This window comes from Solanum lycopersicum, chromosome 4 (genome assembly GCF_036512215.1).
Source record: "Solanum lycopersicum chromosome 4, SLM_r2.1".
Classification (NCBI taxonomy): domain Eukaryota; kingdom Viridiplantae; phylum Streptophyta; class Magnoliopsida; order Solanales; family Solanaceae; genus Solanum; species Solanum lycopersicum.
Window position 1 is genome coordinate 56,918,523 of NC_090803.1, and position 17,704 is coordinate 56,936,226.

Below are 17,704 nucleotides of genomic sequence, written 5' to 3' on the forward strand. Positions count from 1 at the left end.
CAACGTCATTAGGTTCATATGTACGACCATTAAAGCATAATGAACTTCCCGCTTTTCACATTTGCCATAAAAGAAAGACACTTAATCTTTGTAGTTCAATGGACTCTGGATATTGACATGTATTACGAAATAAGCCATTCCATCATATTGAAAAATTCATAATATTTTCTAAATTAGGTCAGTTAATGGGGCCAACTTCCATACTGATACTAGTTGTGCTTTTGGGCAACTAAAAAACATATGACCCACTGTTTCAGATTCTAAGCCTACAAACATCACAATGTTGATGCAATCTCTTAGAAATATTTGCACAAAGAATGCATTTTCTGAGGAATTGTTTGTATCTGTTTTTTATTTTAAGTGACCACAAGAAAGTCCAAAAATATTTTCCGAAAGATTGGCCACTGGTTTGAGGTTTTTCAGTTCCATGGTCAGTGTTATTAGCTAGGCTTTTTGCTAGTTGATAACCAGATCTTACCTCGTACTTTCCAGAATTTATATAATGCAGATAATTTTATCAGAATTTCCGGTACTAGATATTGGGATATACAAAATATAGTTGATATCATTAGGGCATAAGTGGTGATGGAGTGTCACAATCCGATTTCTCGAGTCATGATGGCACCTAATATAACCCACCAGTAGGTAAGCCAAGCCGAAACAACAAGTAATGGGTATGAGAGTAGAAACTAAACAAGAGTAGGCAAAATTTAAGATAACAATATAAATAAACAGAAGCAGACCAAAACATATGTACAAATAAAGATCCCTCCCATAACCTAGAATTCACTAGTACAAAGCTACCAACAAAACGAGTACAAGTCCCAAAAGTGGACCACAAAAATTGTACTGTCTCGAAAGGTAAAAAACAAGTCTATATATATACAGATGGAGATTATAATAATACAAAACGTAGTGTGCTCACCCCCGTCTCTGGATCAGACTGATCCAAACTCGATCAATGATGGCTACTGATACTCGGGCCTGCATCACGAAAATAGATGCAGAGCGTAGCATGAGTACCAATAGGGGTGGGCATTTGGTATTTCGATTCGGTTCGGTTTTTTTTCGGTTTTTTCGGTTTTCGGTTTTTGTAAATTGCGTACCGAATACCGAACCAAAATATTTCGGTTCGGTTCGGTTTTTGTTAATTCGGTTCGGTTTTTATTAATTCGGTTCGGTTTTTTATTTCGGTTTTTTAATGGGCCTGTTTAGTGGGCTTTTTAAAATTTTAAACTTAACAATTTTTTCAATTTTTTGTTTGATTTTTCAACTTAATGGGCTTTGATATTTCAAGTTAATGGGCTTTGATATTTCAACTTAGGGTTTCTTATTTTTTTTTAAAAATTATTTAATATTAATAATTATTAAATATAATATAATTTATAAATTATAATATAATATTTCGGTATAAACCGAAATACCGAATTCCAAAGTAATATGTACCGAAAATCGAATCGAAATACCGAAAATACAAAAAATTAAACCGAATACCGAACTGAAAACTGAAATACCGAAACCGAAATTCTGAAAAATTTCGGTTCGGTTTTTCGGTTTTTATGCCTGCCTCTAAGTACCAAACAACAGGTACCCAGTAGGTTGCATAGGCCGACTGAACTTGAAAAGTAAAAGCAATATGAAAAGAAGGAATAACAGAAACAGAGGTCAAGACGGAAGTATAAATAATAATGGAATGCACATGAGTGTAGAAAGAATTAACCAAAGTAATCTATAAGCTAACTACACTTAAATAGGCCCCCATAAGCCTAGAAGGTACACTCGTGCACAAGTTTAAATAAAATCTGAACGGGCCCCCATAAGCTCAATGTGTATACAAAATAATTATAATAAAGAGAACTACATATGAGAACCTAAGACGGGAGAACATCGAACAAGAACGTCAACCCCAATCAGTAGAATCTGATAGTATGGAGGCCGGACCTCGCACTGACGTTCACCAGAAGTAGCCAAGTATCCAATCACAATTATCAAATAACGGAGGTCGGACCTCTAACCAGTTGCTCTATATCAGTATACGGGTGATCGAGGACGGACCTTGAACCGAATGCTCCTCTAAAATTATCAATGAGATTAAGGCCGGACCTTGAATCCGGATGCTCGACAAAGTGTCAATATAGTTGCTTGAAGAGTCTGTATCGATCCATAATCACAAATTCCCGTGAAACGCCATCCACACTTAGCCAAACAATGTAAATTCTTGGAACCGAATCAAAAACCAACTTCGCATTGTGGAGCGGCACTCAGTGTCGCCGGTGTAACTTTGAAGTCGTAACATCGAAGAAGTAAGGACATCTCTGCTACACTAGTCTACAAGGATCTAAGCCGGTCGGGCGACGTCGGGGAAAAATTAAGTTCTACCAATTCTAAATCATGCATTTCTAAGGCAATCCCTAGTCAAACTTATACTAAGGGACAACATGATTCAAATAAACAGTAATCAAGCATACAAGTACTCCACATAGCAAGGGTTAATTAATAACACAAAGCATGCTCATAGTTACCTGATAATTCCTGAAATAGGCTGAAAACATGATTTCTAAACACCTATGCATGATTCAATAACTACCCAACTCAAATCCCAACTAATTTACATGCATTCACATGCTTGAGCTCAATCTAAGAAAGGAAAGTCGTAGCCTACCTGTAGGCGATCATGGGCGCACTAGAAAAAGTGCTTCTCCAGAGCTTTCCCTTTTCGAACGGCCTCAAAATGCTGCTATGCTATCAAAATTAGAGTCACAGTGTTATAACGATCGCTTAGACACTAAAATCGCAAGAAACAGAGACATACCAATTTTGAGTTCAAAACGGTGAAAGTAGGACCCACGCTGAAAATTCTAGAATTAACCCCAAAAATAGGTTTTTAATAGCTCCCCGAACTTGTTTTCCAAAATGGGACACAATTCGCAGCTCGGAAACAAAACAATATCAACATACCACCAAAACCCGAATTTTTTCTAAGAACTAGAAATGGTACACAGGGAATTCCGACAAAACTACGATGTTCTCCTAAAGAAAACACTTAAATATCCACTGGAATCATCGAATTTGGACTTAGAATGAGGGAGAAATCAAGTCCCAAAATATCCCACAAATTGGGTTCACAAAGTATCCATGACAGCATGTGAAAATAAGAATTTACCTCAAACGAAGGTCCCAATGCAGCTTCCGAGCTCACCAACGTGTTGTCCTAAAAAAATCTCAATACCTAGCCCTATAGAATTGCCCAAATTGGAGATCTATAGCTCAAGATATCGCACTTCTAAAAAAAGAGGGTTGAAAGTTGGGTTGGGGCTTATAAAAGGCGAAACTGGTCGCAAAAAACCCAAAATTCTGGTCAATGAAAGCCCAAACTCTGGTCGCTGAAATGGCTTCACCAAATTTCAGTTTTTACTATCTTTTTAAGGTCTCCGACGAGGTGCTCGAAGTTCGTTCGGAATCCCATGCGCACAAACAAACTATGCTACCCCACTAAATTAAGTGTTCTGAATTCAATGGCGTAGTCAGAACTTCCATCAGAGGTTATCTTGATTTTTTTTAAAAAAAACTACTTTCAAAAGCCATTTTTAATCAAAATTCAACTGAGGGGCTCGGAATGAGTCTGGAGACCTCGAGAGTCAAATGAAAGGTTGTTATAGACCAAACTCGACATTTCGAAGCTAAGCGCACTGGCAAAGTTTTCTTAAGAGCAAGTTTTCAAAGAATGTTGACCAAAGTTAACCTTAGGCCAAATTTCAAAGGCTAAAACGCCTAATTGTTCAAACTCGCACCAAAGGCCTTGATACTTGTGTCGACCATGCTACTAACCTAATTGGTTTATTCTGAAGCTGATAGAACTCTCAGAATTCCATTTTGAGGTCGTTTAAAAATTAATTATCAAGCTTTAAGGCCTCTAAAACACGAAAAGCTGCACAAAATCCAAACGAACAACCAGGTGATCGAACTATCAGTGTCAGCAAGTCATAAATGACATGAGTTTGTTATAGAAATACTCTGAACGATAGAAAGGAGACATTAAGGCAAAAATGACATGAAGGGTCATCACGTGGAGATCTTGGATATTCCATATATGATGGCATTGATCTATAAGGTCTCTTACCCTCAACTGTGGATTTATTTGTGTATGTCCTTGTAGGGGTTTGAGACCGATCAATTTAGGAATCCAAGGATTACTCCAAACCTTAATGTTCCTACGCTCCATCGGATTCCTTGTTGCAATAAATCTCGTCCGCACATAATAGGCTTATTCCACGCAACCATCCTAGCTCCTCAGCTTGGAAAGTCCTTCAGCACATAATATGAACAAATATGAGGATAAAGGGTCACCTTGTCTTAGTCCTCTACTAGGTTGTACAACCCCAACAAGTTCACCATTTATATTAAACTTGCAAGTAGGTGTTGTGATACATTCCGTAATGTAGCTTTACGGAAACTCATTTTCAAAAGTTATAAGATTGAACATATATCCATCGCACTCTATCGTAACCTTTTGTCATGCCTAATTTTAAGGCTATAACGTTTATCATTCCTTCTCCTCTTATAGGTTCACATGATAATACTTGAGACGAGTCTTTACTACTATATAGTAAGATTAGTAGTACATACCTGGCCTTTGTCTTCTTGTTCAGTAGTTGTTTCCATCTATTTTAGGAGCTGTATGTACCCTTTTGTACAAAGAGTTTACAAATACCACACACATTCACTTTCATTCTATTCTCGTCTCGTAACCCACTGCTTCTCATTCACTTCTTTGCAAATACTTCATGGGAAATTGATTAAACTTGGTTTCAACAAGAATACTTTTTTGGGTAATTGTTATCTTGATTTGTATAGCAAGTTTGGTACAAAAATTGATGCTTTTAAAGTCTTTGATGAAATACCATACAAGAATGTTGTGTCCTGGAATATATGGTTGAAGGTGCTGGTTCAGTCAGGTGATGTGCATTCTGCACGACGATTGTTCGATGAAATGCCTGACAGAGATGTTGTGAGTTGGAATTCCATGATTTCGGGGTATGGGTTGTTTGAGAATGCTTTGGGTGTTTTCCTGGAAATGCAAAAGTATGGTATTACGCCTAGTGGATATACTTACTCGATATTGGTTTCATATGTAGAGTTTGCTTTCCATGGCAAGGAGATACATGGAAATATGCTAAGGAATGGTGTGGATTTGTCTAACGTGGTGGTTGGGAATTCACTGATTGATATGTATGGAAAGCTTGGGTTAGTAGACTATGCTACTGCCGTGTTTTTAGCCATGGAGACAGTGGACGTTATTTCATGGAACTCATTGATTTCGAGCTGTTGTAAATCAGGGTATGAAGATACAGCTCTGTCTTATTTTTCTTTGATGAGAGCTTGCAGATATTCACCGGATGAGTTCACAATGTCATCAGTGCTTATTGGCTGTTCTAACTTGCGCAGTTTGGAGAAGGGTAAGCAAATATTATGTCTTTGCATAAAGATGGGATTTTTGCGCAACACGATTGTTTCAAGTGCGGCAATTGACTTGTTTTCTACCTGCAACAGTATTGAGGATTCAGCTCGTATATTCAAGTATTCAAATAGTTGGGATATAGCTCTGTGCAATTCAATGATTTCGAGCTATACACTGAACAATTTCGAAGAAAACGCCTTGCGGCTATTTGTATTAACTTTGAGGAAAAATATTAGACCTACTGAGTTTACGCTCAGCTGCATTCTTAGCTGTACTACAACCTTCCCTGTGGATCTGGGGATTCAAGCTCATTCATTGGTCATCAAGTTAGGCTTTGTCTCAGATCCTGTTGTTTCCACTTCACTTGTAGATATGTACTGTAAATATGGATTGATTGATTCTGCCACAAATACTTTCAATGACCTACTAACAAGAGATTTAATATCGTGGAACACCATAATCTTTGGGCTGGCGATCAATGGTGAACCTACCAAATCACTCAGCCTTTATTATGAACTACTTGAACTAGGTGGTCAACCAGATCGAATAACATTGACTGCGGTTCTGTTAGCTTGCAGTTATGGTGGATTTTTCGATGAAGGTATATCTATATTTTCTTCAATGGAAGAGGAATATGGAATTACACCTGGCATTGAGCACTACACTTGTGTTGTGGGCATGATGGCCAGGGCTGGTAAACTTAAAGAAGCCGGTGATATATTACAAAATATGCCTCATGAGCCCAACAGTGAAATGTGGGAATCAATACTTCTTGCTTGTGATATTTATGGGGACTTAAAAGCAACTGAAAAGGTTGCAGGGAAGATAATGGAGTTAGCACCCGAATCATCTCTGCCGTATTTGGTGCTAGCGCAAGTGTACGAGTCCAGGGGAAGATGGGAGAGCCTTGTTCGGGTCAGGAAGGAGATGAAAGAGAGAATAGAAAACAAAGTAGCTAGTTACAGTTGGATTAGTGTACGCAGCAGTGTAATCATGTTCCAAGCAAACCAAATTCTTAGTTGTGGTAGTAAGGACATCGGCATTTATTCAACGTTGAGGCTATTGACAGAGGATACATGGGATAAAAGTTTATGCCAATCAATCAACTGGGAGTAATAGCTGCTAAACAGATGAGTTTAGTGCACAGATAGAAAAGCAAAATTTAAGATTGATTATACAATGGGCAAAGCCCAACTTTGTTTTTGCTATTAATGTGGATTTGCTTTAAGTGACTTTCAAGGTCTGAATCTGCTTATTGCATCAAAAGGGATAAAAGTTTTTCCAAAGTTCAAAATTTCCACATGCATATGATGGAGAACCAGTAAGGGTAAAAGGATACTCGCCTTGTTACAGGATGCAGAATTCGAGCAATTCCATAGAACTCAGAATGTTGCATCTAACAAAAACCTATAGTTTGTAGTTTGGCCTTTAGAGAGGCATTAACTCCATCAATATGAGATAATTCTTTCAGCTTGAGTAGTAGTTTTATACACCTTAATCAAGCCACAAACATCTCTAGGGAACAATGATTGTCCGTAGCAGATATCACTCATATAACATCTCCATGTCTTGGATGCCTCATCATAGAGTTTGAAGGCTGAGAGATGCTGAGTGAGACGGGAAGATTAAAAGGTAATGTAGAATCTTATCTCTCCGTAACCTGTGAAGCTCTCATGTATTGAGTATTTACTTTATATGTTAGTTTGCCTTCTTTCTCATTGTTGCTTTTATGATAATCATTCTTGATAGATCAGAACTTTTGTGTGATTTCACTGGGTATGTTGTTGTTGTTGATAGATCAGAACTTTTCATTAAATTCACAGGAAGTTGATTTTAAGAATATATTCAATGAGAATGACTGGATCAATCACACTTGAGTCTTGACTAACAAGTTATCCCAATCATCTATGCAAGTTGGATCTTTGATTTACACCAAAAGACTAAATGAAACAAAAATTAAGTTACTTTTATTTCTTTCAGCATGATGGACCAATTCTCTTTCCTTCTACACTATCCAAAGAACATATAGAGCTGTGTAGTTCTCCATATAGCCCTTCGTTCTTTTTCAATTCCGCACAGCTTCCAACTCGTAATTGCCTCCTCAACTATACTTGGTGAAGCCCTTCCAACATTGAATGATATGGAACAAAATATAGTCAGTGCTCTTCCCACTTTCTTTGTACAAACAACACCAACTCAATACATTTCTCCTTCCATTTATAAGATTGTCAAATTGTCAATATTGCTCCTTTACAGCACATATGTGAAAACAAAATACTTTCCATGTTGCTTTACCACCCCAAACATTCTTCACACCACATATTTACCCTCATCCTCAGTTAGCTCCCTGCAGTGTGATTTTGTATATTTCGCCTTCACACCATCTAATCCTCCTTTCATATTTTCCTTCTCAATGATGATCGGAATATCTCTTCGGAGAACACTATCCGATCTGACTCCCTTATTATCCTGTCTCAAGTGTTCTCCACTGTAGCACCCATATCATTTCTCAATTACTAAGCCCATGCGAACGTCTCCTTTATGATAGTGTTTTTTTTTCAGACTTCTTTCAATGAATTGTGCAGCACTCTTACAGCATTACCCACTGCATACCCAGTATGTGTAACATTCCATTCATAGTCCCCGTCGTTACACTCGCCCCATGCATGGTTATTTTTTCACCCGAGAACCATGAATTATCTGTGAATTTATTTTTTCGTAATGTATTTTCCTCTTGGGCGGATCTCCACAGCCACTTCCCGTTTATGTCACTAAAAACATGGATTCTGCGTATCCTTCATCCCTTCTGCCATTTGAAGTTTCATCTTCTAATAATCTAACAGTTTTTGCTTCTATTCCCCTTCCTTTCCTTCCCATGTGTGATCTCTCGTCAAAACATGTAGTATGTGGGATACTCCATCTTAATTTATATGTCATGCTTTCGTTTTTAGTATATCCTAAAAAGAATGTCATACTTCCTTATTTAGAAACAATTTAACTTGAAACTTCCTACCTTACCCTTGATGAGATTATTTATAGCCGCACAAATATCAATAGTTTGTTTTAGAACACAAGTTCCAAAAGTCTTCCTTTCTGTCTTAAACTCAGTACGGAGTCAAACACCGCCATAAATTGGAATGGAGAGAATATGAGATTACGTGATTTACCCACCCTTAGATAACTACCTTCTTTTCCATTGTGTTTTAAGTTTTTGCTCAAATTCTCTGCTACCAATTCCTCTAGTCCCTTGTCCTTAAATTTTCCCCTAGTGGCAAACCCAATTATCTCGGTGATAGTGTTGTCACCTTACTTCCATATATACTTTCCAATTTAGAAATATTGAGCACCTCGCCACTAGTACCTACTCAAACTTCCATAAATTGATGCAAAGTCCTGTAGCTGCTTCAAACCAAATAAATATCCTAAAGAAATATCGACTGTCCACCTGTGGCTTATCAAAAGATAATTACATAAAACAGAGCTTTTAAAAAACTAATGTATCATCAACAAACAAATAAAAGATGTGATATAGCCATTCTTCCTCTTATTGTCTTTTTTTAAAAAATTGTTTGTATAAAGTATTCATCCTCTTACTATCATCAGCGAGAAGTAGATGTCAAGTATCATTGGTAACCAGTAGATGTGGTATTGCCATTCTTCTTCCTATTTCTTTCACTGCTTCAATCCCTCAATATAGCCTCTGCCACCAGTCTATGAGCCTTCTAAAGGCCTCCATCTCAAACAAGGACGACTATTGGGAAAAACATGTCTGCTTATGCTATATCCCCCTCCAGATACTCAAATATCTGCAAGCACTACCATTCCAAAAAACATGAAAGTTTTCCATTGAATATGGTTAATGAAGATAGCATCAATTTAGTTGAACTTCAGCTGATTCATGTTGTATGAAATTGAGGACAAGGGCATAAATCAAGGACTGGAACTGCATACAACCTTAGCCTTTGGTTGATATCACTGTGTATAGTGCAAGAAAGAAACATAGAGATACCAAAATGCATCAATTGACAGGGAACTAAATCTGAGACCTGTAATGACCTCAAAAATGGAAATAAACATCTGTGTCTTCAATTAAAAGAAGGATTTTTATGACTGGAAGGTGACTAGAATATAAAACAGGGAAACTAAAAATGACTGAATCAGTTTTAAACGGGAAGTATTAATGTAGAGATTCTCCTATTGACCAGAAAAGATTCTTGACAAGCGTTTTTTCAAATTTAGGGTGTTTCTTTCCTTGTAAAAGTTATTTAATTCTGGTAGTTCTTGCTGCATTCCTGTGTTTTGTAGGCATATCTTCTTCAACTTTGTGATATTGAGACAACGAGAATGCTGTCCTTTCGGTCTAGTTATTGAATGGTTTGTTTTGGCTTGTGTGTAGACTGTAGACACTCGACAGTTTGCAATACAGCATAGTACACTAGCTAATTGCTAAAAAATTTTCAGCACATCATACAACACTAACAAATGCCTTACAGAGCTCTTCCTGTTTAGTTATCTTCTTTCTGAAAGTGAAATTTTCTCTGTGATTGATTGACATTGTTTTGCATGATCAAACCGATAATGCTAAAAGATATTTTTAACCTGGTGAAAAACAGTCTCGAAATGTGCCTTACATCAAGTTTTATTTTCATCAGTAATTATTATTCTGAAATAATTGAAGTTGAGCACGATGAGCCTGTTTATGGCGTGGTTTCTTATGTGATCAAACTCTTCTTCTCTTCTTATTACTTAGAAGCCTACAAAAGTCTCATTCTTGATGAACTTCAAATTTATACTTCATTTTCTCAGGTACAGAAAATTCCGTGTTCTTGGTTCTCCATCTATGAATCCTGAGAAAAGAGGTGAGCCTTTGTCAAAACTTCATTGTGCAATATTTTTCAGTTTATGTTATCTTATCTTTTTAATGAACGAGAATTATTTAGTTAAGTTGAATAAAAGATAGTATAGTATATTATCTCGTTTGCTAGAGCGAGTGAGAGATCTTAGTACACATTAATTTCATAGTTTTATTTTTGTATTATTATTTTTTGATTTACCCCTCCTCCGGGAGTTCATACCTTTACTCCTTTGATGACTTGAACTAACAACCTTAAATGTTGAAAGTGAAGGGGATTTACCATCTGAGCTATTCCGTCTTGTCTTCATTTTTCTATTTAGGGTGCGTTTGGTACGAAGGAAAATGTTTTCCTATAACTTGTTTTCTTGGAAAAGAAGTGAATTTTGGGCTTATTTTCTCATTTTTGGATGATGAGTTGAACATATTTTCTAGAAAATATTTTTATTTTTTGCTAGAAAGTAGAAAATAATTTTTATCTTAAACAAATTTTTTAATCTTTTTTTTTTACGAAATGACCTAGGAGATCCCTGTACGTGGCTCTGTTTGTATGTTGAACCCTTCTACTCATCACTTTGCTAAATGAACCCTTAAACTCAATGAAATTCTATTTTCTGAATCCCTCTGACCGAGCTTATGTGACATTAAAATAATTGAGTTGGATAAATACGTGACCACATGCGTTTTAAAGTAAATAAATATGATATAATTACAATTTATTATATTTTATAATTGAGATTTAAAGTGCAAATATTGAAGAAAGATGAAATTATTTATTTAGGGGGGGGGGGGGGGGGTTAAGGCATAGAGAGTGGGTGGAAATGGAGAAGATAAAGTAGGAAGGGAGAAAGAGAGAAAAAATTGCACTTTTTATTTTTTAATATTATATATTTTTAAAATGTAATTTCTAACGTGTTATTGAAATAATAATAATGACATGTCATTAGAAAATAATATGGTATTTCATGTATAAAATGAGTGTATTACACGCATACATATTAGAGGAGAAAAGGATTGAAAATATTGTGTTTGAATGAGTTTAAGAGTTTATTTGGCAAAGTAATAAGTAGAATGATTTAAATGACGAACAGAATCAAGTAGAGAATTTTCGGAGTTATTTCCCTTTTTTTCTTTTTTCTTTTGGATGAGAGTTGGGATAGGATTGGGTAAAAAAAGACAATTGATTTCAAGTAGGTGACTCTGGAGAATGTACAAATTGCTAAAAGTGGAATATTTTACGTGTCACTCTTATCTCTCTACGTTTATGACTAAAAACCTATCCAAAAACTTAAATTATAAATGGCTTCATATCTTCAATACCAAACTTCTAAAAAGAGCTGTCAATATTTCCCTTCTTAATTATCATGTTTTAGCACCTAATTTCATTTCTTGGCAACTATACAAAAAAAAAAACATACTTTTCCTAAAATTTAATAAAAGAATATTTAGACTCTCATTGAGTGCAAATAAATAAGATCTAGATATATATTTAAAAAGTCGGAATTGTGTTTCCTCAGCCTCTTCAAAAAAATTGCAAAAAGAAAAATCACAACAACCATTAGCTTCAATTCCAAAATTTAGCTAAGAACACCTAAATTGCCTTGACTAAATTGGCAATAAAATGAACTTGCTTGGCATTCCTAAATAGCTTAAACTTTTGTACTAATATTACATTGTGGGATAAACTACTTTAATTATATTACTCCTAATTGTCAAGAATAAACTACTTTTTAGATTAGCTTGGCATACCTAATATAACCCACATGTTTTTTTTTTCCTTTGAAAACCATGGAGATAGGAAAAGGGAAAAATAGGGAAGAGATTATCAAGTGGTGGAGGGTAAAACGTAACTCTCACTAATAAAATAGAAATTCAGATTATCGATCATCTAAGCTATTAAGCCTATTTATTTTGTGCACACGTTAAGTCTCGACTAGAGCAATTTAAATTTTGGTCTTTTCTCTCATTATAAGTTCTTTTTAGGAATTAACATAATGTGACATGATTTGTGAGTTCTGAAACTGAATTTTTTCATTACTATGTATATATTTTAAGGGACTGGAGTGACTTATGCAATACAACATAACTTGTTATGCTTTTACAATATAACTTGTGGAATATTATGCCGTGAAATAAAAACTTATAGCAAAATAATAAAATTTCAAACTTCTTAATTCTTAATACATCTTATTTAGATATTATGACTACATGTTGATTAATAATTTATTTCTTTAATAATATTTTCGCCTGATAATAGTAAAGTTCTGGCTAAGTTTTTCACTAATTTGATCCGAAAAAATTCTTAAAAGTCATAAATTAAATATGATAATTTTTCTTTGAAAAATATCACATGAACAAAATTAAATTTAATGTGACAGATGTGTCATGTAACCTACTCACTTTAAATGAGACCGTGCAAATATATATGAAGTAGGCAAGTAATTAGAAGATAATTAAACACCATTTGATAATTTAATGCTAACTAATAATTCCTAACACATTTACTGAGGTCTTTAGGTATGGTGCCTATTTAATATAGGGATATGCACTATTTAAATTAATAATTTACTTTATTTAGTTTGATTTCAAATTTTAAAAAATAAAATTTGGAAAAATTGAAAAAAAAAATGAGTATTTTTATGTAAGTATGGTTATAAGGAGTGGATTACTTTTGTCTTTTTTCTTTTAAGTTACTATCTTTTATTATGATTTTATTTACATTTTATGTTTTGATATCTATTAACATATGTTTTCATATGTTACATGGATATTTTAAAATATGATAATGTTTTAAATTAAAATAACTAACAAGTACAGATAATTAACTTATTCATTCGAGCAAATTAAATTAATATTATTAGTATACAATTACATTTTTATAATATCAAAATGTTATTTTATTGTTTGGTTTAGGTATAATGTTTTATAAATTTTTTTCGATTAGTTTAAATTGATTTTAAAAAAATACAGTATTTTATATGTTTATGTGTTTATTTTAGGGAAAATGCACAAGTACCCCTTTAATTTATGCCCGAAATCTCGGAGATACATTTATACTATACTAAGATTTTATTACCCCTGAACTTATTTTACAAGTATTTTTCTACCATATTTTGGCCTACGTGACACTAGCTTGAAAAAAAATCAACCAGCGTTGAACTCACAAGATAGTGTCATGTAGGTCCAAAAGGCGTAGAAAATTATTAATAAAATAAGTTCAGGGATAATAGGACCTTTGTATAGTATATGTGTGTCTGAGATTTCGATCATAGATTGAAAAGGTACTTGTGCATTATCCCTTTGTTCTACTATATTTTTTTATTCGATTATGAAATAATATTATTTCCTCATTAGCAAAACTATTATTTAAAATTTTCATATGAAAATAATTAATATTATAAAATTAAAAAATATTTTGATACATTTCACATATATTTTATGAGAAATCACAAAGTTTCAAAACATTCTTTGATGCTTTAAAATCAGTTAAAAGTATAATAGAGAAAATGAACAAAATAAACGCAGTAGTAAATAATCTAATATTAAGTACAAACATGAAATTTAATACATATATTTTGCATTTATTATTGAATTTATTTGAATTGAAATAGTTAAGCAATTATATTATTATTATTATTATTATAATTATTATAGAGAGAGAACGGGGACATGTTTATTTTTTCTTCGACACAATTTTATACTAAAAAGTAACATAATCCTCAAATAATAACCATATTCCTCATATCCCCTCAAACCCCCTTCCTAATTTTATAACTTTATATTAAAACTTAAAAAAGTGCTACGTTTATTATAATATAATTTATGTACAACTTTGATATATTTTTCAAATGATATTAATATTTTATCATGTTAAAAAAATATTATTTGTGTAATATAATTTGTTTAAATTATTAATTTTTTAATTAATCAGGAGTTTAAAATTTGTGTTTGAGTAAGGCCTTATTTGTTTCCATTAAGATTAAGAGGTTTGAATCTGAATACGCATCTGAATATTTAGATTTGCATTAAGATTCAGGTATTTTGATCTGAATACACATCTTCTGAATATTAAAATGTTGTCTCTAAATCTGAACATTAAATAATTAATACTGTTTGTTTTCAATATCTGAACGTGCATGTGAAATTAACATTAAATTAATAAAAAATCATAAAAATTTCATTTCAACAAAGTATATCGCTTTTGACAAATAAAAAAGTTCTAAAAGTTTTAATAATTATGATTTGGAACTACAATTTTTTTCATTCAAAAATCTTGATATGAGATAAAAATGCACGCTTAGAAAAGTGATGATTTATTATTTGATAACTTATTAAATGAGTCTAAATGTTGTTAAGAGTTTGCTATTCAGACCTCTTCAGATCTATTAAGAAGCTTTTTAAGAAATAAAACAAATAAACTTAATGGGCTGAATCTCAATGATTCTAATTCAGACTTAAAAATCAAACGTACTTAATAAGTTGAATCTGAATGATTAAGATTCAGACCTCCATTAAGTGTAAACAAATTAGTTCTGAGTATGTAATGAGAAGTCCTAAAGTTGTCTATTTATTTTCCCATTTTAATAAAAAATTTAAATTTTTTTAAAAAAATTAGTTTTAAAATAGATTATTCAAACATTTAATATTCAATGAAATGTTGAATTTTGAAGAAATTTAATTAATTAAAATTACTTATCTTTAAAACAGATCTCATTATTGTAAAATAATTAACTACAATTACATGTGTCATTTTCTTTTTGTAAAATAAAATTTTGTAATATTTATTTTTAAGTTTTTAGTTGGTTACTCTTCTTATTTTTTCTTGATTAATTATAAAAGAATTTTAAATTAAAATTTTTATGATGTTGACATATATCACTTTTTAGATACATAAATAGATATAAAGTCATTTTTTACTTTGTGGAAAAAAATGTCTTACGATACTCTTGCTGTCACCATAGATTTGTAGCAATTTATTAGTTATAAAGTTTTGTTACATATTAATTAATTAATTATTGGTTTTCCTCTATCCACAAACACAAACACAAAATTAAAAATAATAATATTATTTTAAATTTAATTAAATGCATTGTCTGCGGGTGTGTGGGTGTGATGGATCTATGAGACGTAGGATAGTTAAGCAAATATAAGCAATTAATAAAATATTATATTACATTAATCACAGTAAAAATAGTACAAAAATGTAAAAAAATTACAGAAAACTCATCCAGTCTAATTAATATAAGTATATAATATGATATTAAAAATCAAATTAAATAAAATGAACTAAAAAATCACAATAAGATACTAAAAATTCTAAGAATACTATTTTATGCGGAGGTCTTTCACTTTGACAAATACTATTGTTCTTCTTCTTGGGCTATTGATTTTTTCTTTGCAAATATACTTTTAATTTTCTTCGATTAGCCATCAAATAATTGATCTATTCGCATCCTAATAAAATAAAGATAAAAAAGAAAAAAATAATCTCAACAATAAAAATTAAAATTATACTCAAAGAGATATTTTTTTTATTATGAATATAATATGCCAATTACCAAAAAAAGAATTATACTCAAAGAACAAATTCATTTTAATTAAGTATTATATTCAAGAATAAAAATATGAAGATTGATGGAAAAATTAGTTTATTTAGAAAATAATAGATTGAAATTCGTCGTTATTTAAAATAGATTTAATTTTTCATTCCATCTTTAAAAGATGAATTTTGACTTTTCAATCAAATTCAAAATTCAAAAACTTAATAATATTTAGTAAAATCTATATATTATCTGTTGTAACCTAATCTTAATAAACTTTGTCAATGATTTTAAATAAAAAAGTTATATAATATATTTAATTATTTATTATTTTCTACTATTATATATTGGACATATATTTAGTTTTAAAATTTAATTGTTTAAAATTTTCAAATGGTAAAAATTAGATTTTGTAAGTTGGATTTTTATCCGTACACGTGGGTAGTTATACATTTTTAAAAATAAAAATCTAAATTCAATCGTGTTTGTATTTTTTTAATTATTTAGAAAATTTAGTTTTTAATAGTATCGACACGTGGATATTATCACCTCTTCTATTATATAGATATAGATGATAGGTGTTATTCTTTTAAGTATTGTGTCTTAAATTTAAATTATATTAGATTTTTAGAAAGTAATTTTAGAGATTCAATATTAGTATTACTTCTCCTCGTATATATAGTTTTTTCACAATACAAATATAACTTTAATTATATTATTAATTATTAATATAATCTGAATTGAGAAAAGGCAAAGCGAAAAAATTAAAACAAAAGCAAACTTAGTGAATTCGATTAAATTACACTTTTCAAACCAAAATTTGAAAATTCAAATTGAATAATACAAAATTAAATCGAAAAAATAAACACACACCCTTCTAGGAGTGGCTCTAGTAAATCAGTAGCCTAAAGCTAAACTCAAATAGAGGTCTTAAATTTGAATATATATTTTTATAAAGTTTATTGTAATGAATAATTTAATCTTTCTTGAGACATAGTATTCATAAATAGTCAAACTTCTATTACTTCTTAATTCTTTTATAAAAAAAGTTATTTTCTACAAATAATAGTGAATATTATTTTTTTAAAAAATTTTTATAACCTATTATTTTTTTAAAGAATAAGGCCCCTTAAATTTGAGAGCCTAAAGCGATTGCTTTTAGAGCCGCCCCTTCACCCTTCAATTTAACGTCACATTTTAAGTAAGGATCACAAAATATGCCTAGAGTCTAGACAAATATTTTGAAGAAGAAAAATCATTTCTTTCGTCCTTATTTATATGAATTATGTAATATAATTTAACTTAATTTAAAATATGATAATCTTGTAAAGCTAAAGCTATCCTTAGAAAGATTATGCTTTTATAATTTTCGCTAAATAAGCAAAAATTTAAATATAAACAAAATATAAATATCATCATTAAATATTTATGAAACATATCGTGCAATTCTAAACTGACTAAAATTGTACTAATAACACTGTAGTACTATATCAATTTTTGTTTTATTTTTTTTTACTTATTATCAAACTAAACTACACATTATTTTCATATTTGATTATTTAGAAAAAACAAAAAAATTCTTCTAAGTACGTGAATATGGACAAATGTACAAAGAAAAAAATGCATTATTTTACGTGTCACTCTTATCTCTCTCAACCTATACCTATATGACTTGAAACCTATCCAAAAAAGTTTCTCTTTTTTTTTAAAAAAAAAAAATGCCTTCATATGTTCCACCTATTTATTTTATTAGTATTCGAATTATACTGAAATTTAATTAAATTATGTATAAGATTTATTTATACTTTTTATATGATTTTTTCTTCATTCTAAATGTTTAAAATTAAATATTTT

The 17,704-nt window shown here is 31.5% G+C and overlaps 1 protein-coding gene across 1 annotated transcript; it reads left to right on the top strand.

Moving 5' to 3' along the window:
• The first annotated feature begins 4,366 nt into the window (after window positions 1-4,366).
• On the top strand, window positions 4,367-10,604 carry LOC101267227 (pentatricopeptide repeat-containing protein At1g43980, mitochondrial). Its single transcript, XM_004237702.5, has 2 exons — window positions 4,367-7,090; window positions 10,265-10,604. Exon 1 carries the CDS (start codon window positions 4,571-4,573, stop codon window positions 6,572-6,574), a length of 2,004 nt encoding a protein of 667 aa, XP_004237750.2. The 5' UTR covers window positions 4,367-4,570; the 3' UTR covers window positions 6,575-7,090; window positions 10,265-10,604.
• Window positions 10,605-17,704: the final 7,100 nt, after the last annotated feature.